This window comes from Bactrocera neohumeralis, chromosome 3 (genome assembly GCF_024586455.1).
Source record: "Bactrocera neohumeralis isolate Rockhampton chromosome 3, APGP_CSIRO_Bneo_wtdbg2-racon-allhic-juicebox.fasta_v2, whole genome shotgun sequence".
Taxonomy (NCBI): domain Eukaryota; kingdom Metazoa; phylum Arthropoda; class Insecta; order Diptera; family Tephritidae; genus Bactrocera; species Bactrocera neohumeralis.
This window is the reverse complement of record NC_065920.1, coordinates 77,373,341-77,389,421: the sequence shown is the minus strand read 5'-3', so window position 1 is coordinate 77,389,421 and position 16,081 is coordinate 77,373,341. Positions and strand designations below refer to the sequence as shown.

Here is a 16,081-nt window from a genome sequence, read left to right as displayed (position 1 = left end):
GATCAGAATTTGGGATAAAAATCAACTTTTCTTAAGGCAGTATTCTAGAAATTTGAGAAAATTAAAATTTCTTTCATAATACAATAGTTTCAAATTTGAGAGCAAATTGATAGATTCAAAACGATCTCCCTAAAAGAATTTTAGAAAATTGAAATTATGTATTTCTGAAGTTGTAGCCGTTTTAGTGCCGTGGCAACTGGACCAGTTAAGCGGGCGACTACAAAAATAGGCGACTGAAGGCCGGAACATTGTTTTACTTTGCAGATGACCAAAAGGTAGAAATTATAGCGATAAAGATATGGCCTTTTTTTCCCCTCTACTTCAAGGACTCATAACTCATTGAAAAAAAGATTTTTTTTTTTTAATAAATTTGTATCTTTCTCGAATTAAAAAAAGAAAAGAAAAATATCAAATGATTTTTGTTTATACCAATTGCCAAAAAAACTCGAAATTCTGGCCTCTCGACTACAATACTCCCTAAACGCCGTCATTTTTTTAATTTTTTTTTTCCGCCTGTAAATCATTGTAACGAATACGGACAGTATCTTCTAATAGAGAGCTTTTTTAGGTTTCAGTCAAAGAGAAAGATGGAATCAGTGTAGCAGTGTAGGATTGGTTTTTCAGTTCGCCGGAGATTGCGTGTAATTCGGAAAATAGTTAATATTTTTCTAGAAAATTTTTTGTGTATATACATACTTAAAATATGTAAAAATATAAATAAATGTTCCTCTTAAAACGTCTTTCTCAATCAAATTCGGGGCCATAAACTAAAGGAAACTCTGCAGATATTGTATGACTAAAATATAGTATTTCCAATGAAGTCAACCTTGGACCTGAACTGGTACCAAGAGATAACTACCTGTTCCTGACTACAGCAAATGATTCCTCTGGTAAGAAATTCGCCTCAAGATAAACTTGTGAAAATCGACGGTTCGAGTTTTTGGCAATAGGATGGGGATTTTTATTGAGCTTCATGCAAGACCTTGTATGCAATAATATAGTATTTTCCACTAATTAAATATGTCTACGTAATTCAAAACCGGCCTCTTCTTTCGTCCTTGAGTCTATATTCTTGGTACAACCAACTCTGACCTCAACTAACCTATTTTTAAAACACCACGAGAAAATTGTAATCACACCTCTCTTTATAAATCTATTTATAAGTGTCTTACACATAAAAAATGATATATTTATAAAGAATTTTTAGTTCCTATAAACGCATGTTGAATGCGCAGTGTTGAAACCGCTACAAAAACAAAATGAAACAGTACTACAATGACTAAAGCCAACTAGCTGCAAATCATTTTTGCTGATAAGGACCAAATGTGAATATGTGTGTATGTATGTATATATGCATGTGTAGCACGATCATTATGGGGCGCCGTAAGTTCTACATTTCACGCTACACACTGATCTCATCACATTTCAAAATTTATATAAGCCTACATGTCTGCGTATGTATGTATGTAAGTGCATGGTTTTAAATTAAAAGGCGTACTTTTTTAATATATTCACTTGTAATTATATATAATACAAGTATGTATGTATATATGTAAATATTTTTTATATTTATTGGTGTATTTGTGTCTTCCAAGTACATAGTTCAGCACATCAATAGTATTGTAAGTTAAGCGATAACTCAAGCCATGCCATTCCATATAGATTATATACATACATATATATGTATGTATACTTACATATATATTTGTAGAAATCGATTTTAGGTACTGCAAAATTTATATTTCATTATAAAACGCAATTCAGTTTCGAAACAACTGCGAACGCGAGTGGATTTTTCCCCAGTAAATATATAAGCCGCTGAGTTCACTGAGTGATTTGAGAAAGAACTTAATCTTTAACGGTTATATAAATATCGAAAAAAGTCTAAAACGATGGCTAATAAATTGCAAAAGTTGTTGTTGTTGAGTGTTTTGTTGTTGCACCAGGTAAAGCAGCAGCACGTGTAATATAATTATTACTTATTACTTAATATAAATATTTTGATGACAAAAATCATAGCTTTATTGCAAAGGCAAAGTGCTACTCAAATTGGTGAAAAGTTTATTTACTCTTTTTTTTATTTTTGACAAAAATTTAATTTCTTTGAGCTTTTCTATTTTCAAAAATATGTACAAAGCATTTTTATTTTTGAAAAAAATTAATTACATTTTTTCTTAAGTTATTAAACGAATTTCAATAAATTAAACTGCAGACCTTTTAATTAATTAATAAAAAAATAGTAAATTTAACTGCGTATTTTTTAATTAATGTAAAAGTGCAAAAAATTAATTAATTAAAAAAATTGATGCAGATTTTTTTACTAAACTAAGAAAATTAACGAAAATTTTTAAATAAAAATGCATTTTAAATAAAAAAATTTGACCTAAAAATATTAACGGAAACTTTAAAAAATTAACTGAAATTTTTTAAATTAAAGAAATTGTTTAAGTTGAATTTAAAAAGAATAAAAACGAGTTCCAAATCTTTTATTAATTAAAAAAAATTACAAAAATTTAAAAATTAAAAATATTTAATCAGAAAAAAAATTAAAAACCAAACGCAACTGAAATTTTTGTAATTAATTAATAAAAAATTCGAAAAAATTAACTGCACAGTTTTTAGTTAATTAAAAAAACTTAATTACAGATTTCTAAATTAATTAATAAACATTAAGCAAATCTAGCTGCAATTTTTTAGTTAATTAACGTAACTTCTAAAAATTTAACGGCAATTTTTTTCTAATAAATTAAAAAGTATTTCAAACAATTGACTGCAGATTATTTTATTGATTACTTAAATTGAACTGAAATTTTGTAATATGTTTGTAAAAAATTTAAAACTTTTTTAAATTAGTTATACAATTTAACTGGAAAGTTTTTAATTAATTAAGGAAGTTTGAAAGAATTATAACAAACATTTTTACTTAATTAAAGAGCTTCAAAACAATAGAACTGCATATTTTTTTAACAGTAAATTTAATTCAATAGTAAATATCTTAATTCATTTAAAAAAAAATAATTGTATGTTTTTTTAATTATTTAAGAAAATTTCAAGAAAATCATTACAGATGTTTTACTGAACTAAAATATTCAAAAAAAAATCAACGGTAAATTTTTTAATTAATCAAAAAAAAAATAATTGCACATTGTTTTATTTAATTAAGAAAGTTTAAAAAAAATATTACAGATTTTACAGAATTGAAATAATTCAAACTACAACAGTAAATTCAAACGTCAACAGTAAATTTTATAATTAATTTTAATTAAGAAAATTTCAGAAAAATTATTACAAATTTTTTACTGAATTAAAATAATACAAAAAATTCAACAGCAAATTTTATATTATAATTAATTTAAAGAATTTAACTGGACATTTTTTAATGAATTAAAAACATTAATTTAATTATAATAAATGATAATAATTTAAATAAGTTCAATAAGTTAATAATATAATATTTATTAATACTCATATTTTTACATTGGTGAAAATAATTTCTAGAGTGACATTAAAGTCCTTAAAATATTCAACAATCCACGCTGAATAATTAAAAAAAATTGAAATACTAGGAGAAATTAAAAAAAAAATATTGGATATGAAACAATTTCAATATTTATAAAAAAAATGTTTACAATTATTGTTTTGACTAACTCCTCATATATACATACATGCAAATTCATACGTAAACGAACAAACGAAAACAACACATTTACGCAATTTAATTAATCGCATTTGCACCACCCATATTTTGTCTTGTCAGTTCACACGCTCGACCGCCTTCCTCATACCACGCGATCCCGACTGCACAAATAGCGATAACGAGACAATCGAACCCAGCGAGAAATGCTCGTCAATGCTGCACTTTCAACGCAATCTCGGTAAATACCGTAACTTCTTCGCCAATCTGCTGCAGGAAGAGAACGAACAATTCGCTGCCGAACTACAGGAACTGTACAACTTAGTCAGCTCGGCGCTGGTAGAACACGACTACAATGAGATGCAGCGACAATTTTTCTACTCCGTTTGGCTGGTTGAGCGCACCAAAGATCTGGAGGACTATTTGGATATGAAGGGTTTCCGAACAATTTAGGCAAAATAGAAGAATGTTAAAGATTTTATAAAGTATCGTGTATGAATTTAGTTGATTTTAATGTATGCAGGTGTATTCCGATTGTGCTTTCTTCAATTACCTAGACACATGCCCTAACGGGATAACGAAAATGCTCTTCTAAAAGTTTGCTGCGCTCTTCTATTCACATTTTTTATATTTATTGTTCGCTAATTTATTATAATTAATTTTTACTTAAATAGTATTATTATGGGCGTTGCAAATATATGTTTTAACAACAAATAGTAGGCTTAGTATTAATAAAATCATTTACTTCCTTGTGGAACCACTCAAGCAGATACATACATACATCGGAATAAAAATAAAAAAAAATTTAAATGGCATTTTATTAGCAAGTTTTAAGGAACATTAAACTAAGTAAGTGTTAGCCAGACAGCTAAATAGCGGATACGCGGATAACAGTGCCTCCTCTTTGGTCTTTTGAGTTTACTGGATAGTGGTAGCGGAACATTATCGAGTTATGATTTTGACAAAAAAATCGCGAAGAAGCAATGTAGTATTACTTGGTGCATTTAATGGAACTGCCGTCTAGGAATATCAATAGGTCATTCCTCAGCTACGTCGACGACATCAGACAATACGTCGACCAGATTTCGGACGCAACTCACTTTCAACAATCACTGAACGCCATTCACAGTGGAGCCATAAACACCTGCACCGACTCCCTTTCAGTGGATATATGTCCGCATGCAAAGAGTCTCCGCAGGACACTAGCCACCTCTTTGCATGCCCCATAAACTTCACTCATCTGACAGCCCTCTGCCGACAACAATGCACACGTACTCCATGAGTCACCATTGTATCCCAAAAAAATATACGGTTAGGTGCGGTTTATGGGCCGGCGGCGTCGTTGGACCGTACTTCTTCGGTGAATATCAAGACCGGCACGTTACTGTTAATGGGAATCACTACCGCTCAATGATAACCGAATATTTTTGGCCCGAATTGGATGAAGAGGACGGCACCACAGCCACACCGCGAATGTCACAACCGATTTCTTGGTGATCATGTTATCTCGAGAAATGGCCCAGTCGATTGGCCGCCTCGGTCGTGCGATTTGACGCCGTTAGACTATTTCTTGTGAGGCTACGTCCAGTCTATGGTCTATGCCAGCAAGTTAGCGACGTTTGATGGACGCAGTATCAGACGCTTATGCTTAAAAACCGCTGAAAATTGGGTTCTGCTTCTGGACTTCTGCAAGCGTGCCTGTGGTGGCCATGCAAAAAAAATCAATATCCAGACATAATGCCATCGAAGTTACTTTCACAGGAGTAAAGAATTTCATGTATATCCCAAACCATTGAAAAACTTGTTATATAGAACATTTTTTAAATAGCAGTAAATTTCGTACGAAATTGTAGGCAAATTAATATGATTTATTTTTTCACTGAGGTGTTCAAATCAAGAGAAAATAAAACAATTTGCCTTAAAATAATCAAATTCCAATCGTTAATATCTCTTAATTAGTTAGGTTTACTAAAAAATCGTAAAAATTGTAGAGAGTTCAGTTTTGACAAAATCTATGATAAGATATTTTTGCAATTAAGTGGATATGATATTTTGATATGAATTTTTCCATCTGATAATAAGAAAAAAATAGAAGTATACGGTGAAATACTTTTGGGGAGTTTTTCGCAGAGGTGTCTCACAATTGATTTTTCAGAGCACCAAGCGAAAAAATATTAATTTATTTTGACCCACACTAATATATAACTATTTATGTGAATCATTTCTTATCAATATTAGGATAATATCCTATTCAGAAGCGTCAACGTGCTAATTCAGTTCTTCATAATATTCTCATATGCTAATATAGTCTACTATATATTATATTTTATATACTGAACATTAGTAAGCTTGAGCTGGACTTTGTTGTACACTGGCAATTTGAACTTATAAAATGAGAAAAGTAAATGAATCATACTACATGGATTTATAAAGAGCTTCCATTCGAAGAGATCTGATTTATTTTCGTGCAAGTCGACTTGAGCATTTCCTTAGATTAACTACTAAAAGCAATAACTATATACTTGCGTCACCCATTTGGTTGAAAATATAAGCTACTATGCCAATATTTATATTTTATTGGAAAATTTTCGTAACCTTACATTGAAATAATTATATGTGCTCGTACACAACCAATAGGGTATTATTAAGTGTAAGTAAAACAAAATATTTCCGTTTTATGTATTTTCTAAATCATTATATTTTACTATTTCTAAGTATTTGTTTGAACTTTTGGTGCATATTTTGGCGAAACTTTTCATTGAAAAATGTTTTAGCAACTTTTTATTTCCCTTAGTAATTAGAAAATTGTTGAAAATCGCTTGATGATATTCGTTAACTCGGCACGGCAGACCCAGTGTTACAGAACACTAAATCTGATTACACAAGAAAAAACATGTGACAATTTAAAAAAAATAACTGTTTTTGATTAATTAATTTAATTACTCCGAATCAATGCTCCAATTTTTTAACACACTATTTTCGAATATCCTTAACACACTGAACACAAAATCACTAGACCGCGAATTCACTGTCCAAATCGATCGAACTGAAATTCCAGCACCTTATAATCCAAATACCGCCGGAATTTCGTCGTCAAATCATCAAAACTGTCTAGCACATCCATCTTTTGCTTCAGATCCGCACTCGTGAGCGCCGAATCCACAATATTTAATGTATCTTTAATCATTCCGGTGAAAGACGCAGCATCTTCCTGCTTCTGCAGATATATCAAAAACTCCTTAAAGAACTTTAGCTGCACATTGAGCACCGCTTCCTCCTCTGGTTCCGCGTCGATGAGCTGCCACAGCGCCGACGAAAATGTCTCCTGTATGCCGGTGAAAGCAGTATATTTCTGGTCGAAATCATCAATCTTCACAGCACTCTCATAAGCTGGCAAGACTTTCTCGATTTCCTCAGCCAACGGACCGCTCAACTCCGACATCAGCGTGCGCATGCTCCACTCTTGTACGCGTATGTCCTCGTTCAGGAATTGCTCGTCATACTGCAGATTTACATAAGCCATAAACGCCTGCCGTTGCTCCCCTTCGTACTCCAGTAGCTGCTTCTCCTCGACCAGCGGATCCTCCGCATTGGCGGCTTTTAAATAACGCGCCAACAGTTGCTCCAATTCAATAGCATACTTTTCGTCGACATTCTGTTGAATGCGTACCAGCCGACGTGCTGTATAGCTCAGATGACTGCTAATTTGCGCCTTCAGTTCGTCCACGTCCACTTCGACCGGATTGGTGGCGATGCACTAGTTGTTAGGAAGACACTTTTTTCTCAATCTACTTTCATAGAAGTTTCAGTTGCTTCATACCTGCAGTGCGAGGATTATTTGAAGATTGATCAGCAGCAGCTTTTGCCAAAGCATTGTTTTCACTTAACTTTCTATTTGCGAAGCTTATGGCTTACTGTTGGTTTTGAGGCACTCAAGTGTCTTAAAGTGCGTTTGGCGTGCATGCAACCCAATTTTATTACAAGTTACACGGTAAAAACTTATTGCAACGTGGTAGCTCTCGTAAGAAAATCAGCAAGCGCATAGGTCTAGGTCGGTAGCTAAGTTATTACTGACTTCCAGCATGCAAATCCAATTAGGCGCAAACTTGGTACTTCCCATTCGCAGACAGAGGTCTACATAAATCATTTTTTGTTTCAATTTACTTTATTTTCAATGACATTTGTAAGAGCATTGTACTAAATGCATATTTTGAGTAGGTAAGGCAGCTTTGGCAATTAATGCACAAAAGGTTGATCCAAAGGTGAAAAATATCAAAAGAAATTTTCAATTATCACTCATAGTTATACTTAATTATCAAACCTCAATTTATTGTATCCCTCCAACAAAACCTTTAAGAGTATAAAAATACCACTCGAGTGGTCAACTCTCTTTAGTTACTTGCGTTAACTCCTAATAATACAATATTTTGAACGATAGTATTTAAGATCTACCAGAGGCATGTATCCGGATTTGCGTTCGACCAAGATCCAATGTCTTAATAATATTTTCCACACATTGCACATATCTAATTACATATAAAAATCAACATTTTGAACCACCCTTTAAAAATTTAAAGGAATAGCAATTAAATTGATGCAATCGTCTCTGCAACCTACTAAGCAATTGTAGTGACTCAGTTCTGTCTGCGACTTGGATTCAGTTGATGCAAAGGCAAATAAAGAACAATTTAATCGAATTCATTGCTTGAGTGAGATTAAGAAGTCTTACTACAACTCGAAATGAGGAAAAATTTTAAATAAATACAAATTTTATTAAAATGAATTAAACATTTTTAATATTAGTTGGATTATAAAAGAATATTCCTCAATATAAAATAATAGTAATGTACTTTCAAGGTATTTTATCTTAATATAATTTCCTCACAGTGCATGAGACCTTCCGCCTTACACTTGCAAGTTTTATAAATACAGCCTATTTTCGAATTATACTAATTATTCGATTTGTAGTAAACAATGCAATCAAAAACACGCAACTGTCTGAGCACGCTCTCACAAATAAAGGCGCTTTTAAGATTCATGTTACGACATAACCGATTGCTTAACCGAAAATCATCCAACTGTATCCTAATATAATTTCGTTCATAAGATAAACAGTCAGAAACTCTGTAAGTGGTTTGATCACTTACAACTTATTTGCGAATATTTAATTGTGTTTTTATTTGAGTGTCGAACAAATGTGTCATGAAAGATAACAAAATTGTACAACGAGAAAGAGCTGACACTTTCATCATCCACGGCAAATACTACCGTAGGCAAGAAAATTACCATAAGCGTTTGACTTCATCAAGAATTTGCATGCAACGTCTCCAAAATTTTGGTTTTGGATTTTGGTGTAACTAGTAATCGACACAACGAGGGTTGCCTTTTACATATATTTCGAGATAAGATAAGTGAACAAAAAAAACTTAATTATCAAAAATCGCTGTATTCTTTTTCCAAATATTCTCAATTAAGATCCATATAAGTATATTATTTATATCGTCACCTTAAATGCAAAGTAACGTAACAACATTTTCGGAAATTTACAGGAGAAAGAATGACACATGTAATAAAATGGATCAGAACCTTAAAATGCCTTTGAACCCATCAAAACGAGGTCACTCGGTGCCAAGTCAAGACTATAAGGTGGATGACTCATGAAATTGATGTTTTGAGTACTCAAAAATGAAGTTGTTGCAGTCGATGTGTGAGATTTTCCATTGTCGTAGTAAAAAGTAAAGAGGTAAAGATCTGTCATCGCCGGTGGGTTTTCTTGATTTCTTAAAAGACAACTAGCAAACAGATGGTTGTGCATCATTCCGAATTAATTAGTTTGCGCTATTCCAGTGCTTTGATTGCGATATATTCAGTTGTTGCAAAAAAACAAGCAAGCATTTGTTTTGAAGTGCTTCGTGCGCGAACAAATTTTGTTGGATTCGGCTCACCTTGAAGCACCCATGCAGTCGACTGATCTTTACATTCGAGCGGTTACGCGTATATCCACGTTTCATGATCTCTCATGGTTGCATAGACCTGTTTCGAAGCACGCTATACCATTTTGTTAACATTTTTTTCGGTCGACACTAACCTTATTTCGAGCAAATGACAAATTGTTTACGATAAACTTGTGACTCGCTAGATTGCAACACTAGGGTTGCCAAGTCCAGACATATAAAAGGCAATCTACGTACCTCTTCAATACCATCGGGTTTTGATTTCCATCACCATGCTTATGCCCTGATCGTCTTATAAACAATGCATCGGTTTCCATTCTTGGCAATCTCATCCACTATTTCTTTGCCCTCGATGACTTCGTAGCCTGGCACCCAGTAGAAGTGAAGTTGCTTATTTCTGGCACTTTCCACTGCTGCTTTGCTTCCCAAGACACTTTTGCCGATATGAGATTCGAGGTTACTGCCATGCTTGTTGCTTGGCTTTCTACGTAGATGTTGACTCTGGAATTGCCTGCAAGTGCAATAGAGGCCAGCTCCGCGGCTTTCGAAATAAGAAAGACCTCAGCTTGAAATATACTGCCGGTAACTTAAAAGGTTGCCTTATGCCTAACTCGACAGTATATTTCCGCACCAACTCCATCGTCCATTTTCGAGCCATCAGTATAGATTTTTACAGTGTTGCACGTAACTACATATTTATCTTTACGCCAGTCGCCTTTTTCTATATTTACTTTGAACCTTCTTTCCCAGTTGAAAATTGCACGAAGGATCTGTATGTAAATTCTCCTGCAACCAGTAGTCGTCCCGCTGATTTTGCTGCGCAGTAGCAGGTTTAGTATCAGTTCAAGTGCCACTGTTGAAGTTGCTCTTAAAGTTCCCCTTATGCACAGCGCAGTGAGCCTCTAAACCTTTTCCATTGGCTCCCGGTTGGTGAATTTCCGTACGCCTGTCCAGAGTTGGTCTAACAATAGCTGTGTAGCACCAATCCGTTAGAGAGGGAGAGAGCGCCCAGGTTGTGCCGAGAATCTGCCTACACGCATATAAAGCACTGCTGGCTTTCCTCACTCTTTCTTCCACGTTGTGCTTTCACAACAGTTTGCTCCTCAAGCCTACCGCAAGGTACTTGGTGCGGTCCTTGAGAGAAAATTGTGCCCCATTTACAGAAGAGAATCTTCATACAGAAATATGTATGAATATTCAACCCCGGACCTGCTTGCTATGCCCAGTTCTAGATTGTATTGATAGTGGTGGTCATAATACATAATTCGTCTAGAGGTCAAAAGACCTGATACTGTTCAAAATAGATTCCGTGGAGACGTTTTTGAACGCTTCAGAAATGTTCCAAGAGCGTATTCCTTATAGTCAAATACCCTTTCGATATTAAACACCAGTGTATAGCGTGCAGTCTCTACTGATCTGTCTTTCGATATGCGTGCTGCGCCTAGCACAAGCTTCCAAGAGTCGCTGCGGCCCTAATGTGAGCGTCCAAAATTTTCTGCAGCGTTTGCAACAGGAAAAATAATTAAGTTATGCTTATAGCCCTAAACTCTTTTGAGTAGGTTGGGTTGTTCTTATCTGCCTTCGAGATGAAAACTACCCTAGCCTTTCTCCATGAGTGTGGCACATAGCTGAACTTCAAGCATCCCCTAAAAATCGCCTTTAACCATTAGCTGTCTGTACCGAGTTATATGTATGGGTAAAATGAAAAGATTGCCCCTTCTATCTATTATTATTAAAAAAATTTGAGTTTACCTAACATTTTTGGCGTTTTTAGCCTGCAAAAATTCGTTTTTTGATCAGATAAAAAACAAGTAGATATGCGCTAAACGAGTATTGATACAAAAGCAATTTAAAATTTGTTTTCAGGAAGACGCGTTTAAAGATAAACTGCTGGAACTCTCTAAGCTAATCGGCAACAATGTATAAAACTATAACTTAAAAACTGTTTGAGATATCGATACAATTTTCGTATATTCAAAAGTTCAAAAGTATAATATTCGATGTTTTCGCTTCACGCTACTCTACATACTATACTCTCTAAATTGAGTCGATATTTTGGTATTACTTATTCTATACACTGAATAATTTCGTGGTGGCTGCTTCCACCCCTTAGGATCAATAAAAGTCTGCAATAACAGTAAATTAGACTACTGGCCACTTAACCAATCTCCAGTCCAAATTAATTGCATGAGTTATGAGAAATTATGCTCCAGCTAATTTAAATAAATAATTTCAATACATAATACATGAGGAGAAATTTCGTAAATATGCTAGAATTTATAATCGACTAATTAATAACTAAAACAAAACAAATAAACAAAGTTAAACCAATTTTATCGAATTTTGTACTATTTTGCATAATTAAATGACACACGTTCACATTTCGAATGCAAATTCAGGTTGAGACAATTAACATAATATATACAAGCCTCCTAAGAATCACTCAAACCATGCAAACTATAGGAAATAAACGAGTTAATATTCTAGAAAGGAAAAAATCAATAAAAAGTAAATGATTAAAAATTGTCTAATCAGTAGCAAAGCTTGTCTAATAAGCATTAAAACTTGTCTAAGCGTCTCGCAATTAGCAGTTAATTCGTAAGACGAAAGCGTTTATATGACTGTATTAAAAACTAGAAGCAAACAAACAATAAAAAACAGAACAACAATTATTTCATTTTAGCAATATGCTTTTCCAATTTTTATTTTCACACGTACGCCAATAGACAGGTCCATTTTACGACACACATTCTTCTTCAATTTTGTAATAAATTAATTTTACGATTACATACAATTAGTTCATAGAATACTCATTAGACGAAATGAGACACCTATTGCTTTTCAACGTATTTTTCTCTCAAGTAGTTGAAGACGTCCTTGTTTTCGGGGTTGGTAACTTCGAAGTAAATCTTTTGCTTATCTTCCAAAGTGGCGGCAGTCAAACCACCTTCAGCCTTAACCTTCAAAGCGGCGATTTCATCCTTGTGCTTGATATCGGCGTCAGCGAGTAAACCGTCAAAGAATTTGATGGCACCGTTCAATGATTTTTCGATCTCTGGCAAAGTTTGCTTCTTCAAGAATTCTTGGAAACTAGCACGATGATCCTGGGTGAATTTCAAGTAGCTTTCCACCTTTTTGGCGGCATCAGCTTCCTTGGCGATAGCGTTCAAGCTTTCGATGGATTTCTCAATATCAGCCTTGAATTCAGCGGAATCGGATTTTGGCAACAAAGCCTTGTAGAATTCGAGGGAGTTTTGGATTTCACCATCAACATTCAATTCCTGCAATTTCTTGTGCAAGTACTGATTGAATTCTTCGGGGAAAGTGCCAGTCAGACCATCCAAAATAGTGGTCTTCGCTTTGCTGTCGGTCTCCTTGAGCGCAGCCTCGGTCTGGGCGATCAATTTCTCGAGATTGGCCTTGTGTGCCTCATCGACTCCGACGAGGATCTTGTTGTAACTGTCGAGGTTAACACGCAGATCAGCGTCGATCGCTTCGGCGATGCTGGCAGCGAAAGAAAACTATTGGAAAACGAGAAAAGTACCAAATATACGCCGTTAATTGATTGCTTCAATCCACTTTGCAATGTCCAGCAGCTTTACTTACCTGTGCGCACGCAGCGACGCAGAGTAGTGCAGCAAGGAAGAATTTCGACATTTTAGTTTATTATTATTAAGTACGTCCACACGCTTGACCAGCTCAATTGAGACTCACAATCGATTGCGCAGCCGCCGCCTCTATTTATACCTATAACGTCGCGGTGCCGGCGGCTATAAACTTTATTTTTGTATCTTTGTATATTGTGCCGCTACTGAGAAATCGTAGAAATAAGAAAACAAACTGTTTATTCTGCCAAACTCTGTATTTTTCAGATCGGCACGGCTTTAAAACGCTCTTACTTAATTTTTGCGGTTTGTTTGTTCTCCATTTTATTTTGCACCGCTTGTTTATTTATTTCTTTTGCTGCTTATTTGCATATTCATGGCACTATAACTTCTGAAGTTTTGTGAATGTTATTGTTGTGATGAACAACGTTTTTTCTAGTACATATGTAAGCGCATTTAAATTTGCTATAAAAAGCGCGAATTGTAAAAACCCCCGGAAAAAGTTGAAACTACACGGTATAAAATCGATAGTTTTTTTTATTCGGAATTCTATGAACAGCTGAGATGACTTTAGATGAGGAGGATCATATGAGACTAAACTTGTATTTAAATATCTCTTTTAAATTCCGAAACCATACCGACCTTTGATGTTTCCTTCGCTCTTCCGAACTAGTTTGGATTAGTGAACCTACTAAAATATTATTTAACTTATGTGAAATGATTAAGTCAAGTCGTCAGAACTAAGGGCATACCCTGAGGTTGATAGGAATATTTATCAGATTTAATCTGAAACTTTTCCAATTGCTTACGTTACGTACGTCGTTACGTTCAGTTTGGATTTTTGGCCAACCCTCGAATACCTAAAACGGTCACTTTGAGTTAAGTATTCTTTGGGACTCTCCCTAATCAAACACCATCAGCTCTAACGCTTTGTAAAATGATTCAACCTCATTGAACTTCAACAAGTAACTTAGATCGGTATAATAGAATAGAGCAGAGTGGAGTAAAGCATTTAGTGTCTTCAAATCAGAAGTCACTTGAACTGTGAGATTACATAATGAAACAGAAACCTGACGAAAATGTAGACCCTAAGTGCACCCAAAGCATTTGTAGCAAATTATTACCATTATGGTCCTAAGGTCTTTCCGACTAGGTGACCCTGATTAATGACGCTTTTAACGTTCCCCTCTTAAAAAATCGATGATAGTTTTTATACTCTTACAACATGTTGCAACAAAGTATAGTATTTTTGTTAACCTAACAATCGTTTGTATCTAAAACCAATGAAGACGGAGAATGTTTCTGGTCTGTCTACCCGTGCAAGCTGTAATTTGAGTAAAATTTAAGATGTATTCATGAAACTTGATACACACGTTCGTTGGCACTATGAAAAGCTCAATATTGTAGATGGATGTAATCGGACGACTACCACGCCTGCAAAAAATCCATTAATCAAAAACTGATAAATTGCTTTAACTGAGCCTGATACTAAGATACAAAGCACCAACTTGGTATAAGAAACCGCATTAATGAGTGGCACCTCTGGGATAAAACTCTTTAAAAAGTGGACGTGAACCCAACCCCTAATAAACTTATCTACCAAACCATTAAAGCTATATCACCCTAGTTCGCACACGACAAAAACTTTGAACTCCTCTTAACGCAGTCTGAAAATAGCTGAAATCGAATGATAATGCCATCCACTATCGGTTTTGGTTAAAACTACCTAAATTACGATGAATCAATAACTAATGAGCCATAAGAAGAAGTATTTATAGGAGCCGGTGTAAAATATGGACAAGGAGCGTGGCGAGGCCCACCTTTATGTGAAATCACATGTCTCAAATTTGTTGTATGAGCTTAACCACATATTTTCGTTATACGCTGCAAAAATTGGCAAACTCTGATGACCACTACGTCCACTTTCTATATAACAAACTTTTAAATTCCATCTGATTCTTTCACTTTACAGTATACAAATCAAATATCATTGAAGTTATCAGAGTAAAACTTTGCACAACTAGTGACCTCAAGGTATTTCACCTTACATCCAAAAATTATCGAAATTGGACTATAACTTATCAAGTATCCAGACTCCAAACATATGGGTTCAGTGCATATAGCTGATTTTTGCCGAACATATTGGACAATCTCTTATCTTAGTCTAGTATTGAAATTCGGAGAGAATATTTTTGTGATGACATGCTTGCAAGTTACGAGGATCCGAAATGTTCGGTTACACCCGAACTAAACTCCTTATTTGTTTTATTTTAATTAAATTAGTTACTGACCTAAGTACAAAAAAGACTATGATTTCAGTGCGTTCAGTAATTCAGGTGAGGGTTCGTTGTTTAATAAAATAGTGGTTTTGTCTGTGACCAGGAAAAGTGTACGCCTAATTGCAATACAATAAAAATTATTGTAGTTAATTAATTCAATTAAATAGATAATTAATTCAATTAGTGCAATGACTAAGTCACCACTGCAGTATTGAGGCATCGAATACATGATTTTTGCTAAATTTGCTGTGAATAAATTTTTAGCAACAAAAAATCTAGTCTACTCAGTTGAGCGATCTAATTGGAGGCACTTAAACTTTCAAGTGTACTTTTACGCTTCTCATTTCTATGTTTTTTTTTTGTACATACAGACAGACAGCCGTATGTATGAGCTGGCGTGACAGCCAGGTATACTCGCATCAATTCACCGGCTCTAGCGCTCTTCGCAGATAAATTAACACATAATTTCGTGTGAATGTTGACCAATCGATTAGCATTTATAATTCAATATTTTCCACTTCTGCGTGCACACAAAGCGTATATCTCTCAGTTTGGAACTTTTTCTTGTAGAAATCTTTTAAAAACAAATGTTTTGGTAATCAGAAGAAA

The 16,081-nt window shown here is 34.4% G+C and overlaps 4 protein-coding genes across 4 annotated transcripts in view; 1 reads left to right on the top strand and 3 right to left on the bottom strand.

The window, feature by feature from the left end:
• LOC126752496 (thrombospondin type-1 domain-containing protein 4) overlaps nt 1-16,081 on the bottom strand; it is a 104,307-nt gene that overhangs the window by 38,478 nt on the left and 49,748 nt on the right. The gene's annotated exons all lie outside the window — the stretch shown is intronic.
• LOC126752507 (uncharacterized) lies at nt 1,766-4,444 on the top strand. The gene is made up of 2 exons (XM_050463348.1): nt 1,766-1,946; nt 3,758-4,444. Exons 1-2 carry the CDS (start codon nt 1,893-1,895, stop codon nt 4,085-4,087), a joined length of 384 nt encoding a protein of 127 aa, XP_050319305.1. The 5' UTR covers nt 1,766-1,892; the 3' UTR covers nt 4,088-4,444.
• LOC126752504 (uncharacterized) lies at nt 6,152-7,659 on the bottom strand. The gene is made up of 2 exons (XM_050463344.1): nt 7,455-7,659; nt 6,152-7,391 (listed from the first exon to the last, which is right to left on the bottom strand). The coding sequence occupies exons 1-2, from the start codon at nt 7,506-7,508 to the stop codon at nt 6,660-6,662; spliced, it is 786 nt and encodes a 261-aa protein (XP_050319301.1). The 5' UTR covers nt 7,509-7,659; the 3' UTR covers nt 6,152-6,659.
• On the bottom strand, nt 12,258-13,326 carry LOC126752505 (uncharacterized). The gene is made up of 2 exons (XM_050463345.1): nt 13,195-13,326; nt 12,258-13,109 (listed from the first exon to the last, which is right to left on the bottom strand). Exons 1-2 carry the CDS (start codon nt 13,243-13,245, stop codon nt 12,420-12,422), a joined length of 741 nt encoding a protein of 246 aa, XP_050319302.1. The 5' UTR covers nt 13,246-13,326; the 3' UTR covers nt 12,258-12,419.

Excerpts from the sequence above, each read along its gene's own strand:
- LOC126752505 (XM_050463345.1), bottom strand. The coding sequence starts at position 13,245 with ATGTCGAAATTCTTCCTTGCTGCACTACTCTGCGTCGCTGCGTGCGCA. Across the intron at positions 13,110-13,194 it reads GCGTCGCTGCGTGCGCACAG|TTTTCTTTCGCTGCCAGCAT; the intron begins GTAAGTAAAGCT and ends GTTTTCCAATAG.
- LOC126752507 (XM_050463348.1), top strand. The coding sequence starts at position 1,893 with ATGGCTAATAAATTGCAAAAGTTGTTGTTGTTGAGTGTTTTGTTGTTG. Across the intron at positions 1,947-3,757 it reads GTGTTTTGTTGTTGCACCAG|TTCACACGCTCGACCGCCTT; the intron begins GTAAAGCAGCAG and ends TTGTCTTGTCAG.
- LOC126752504 (XM_050463344.1), bottom strand. The coding sequence starts at position 7,508 with ATGCTTTGGCAAAAGCTGCTGCTGATCAATCTTCAAATAATCCTCGCA. Across the intron at positions 7,392-7,454 it reads AAATAATCCTCGCACTGCAG|TGCATCGCCACCAATCCGGT; the intron begins GTATGAAGCAAC and ends CCTAACAACTAG.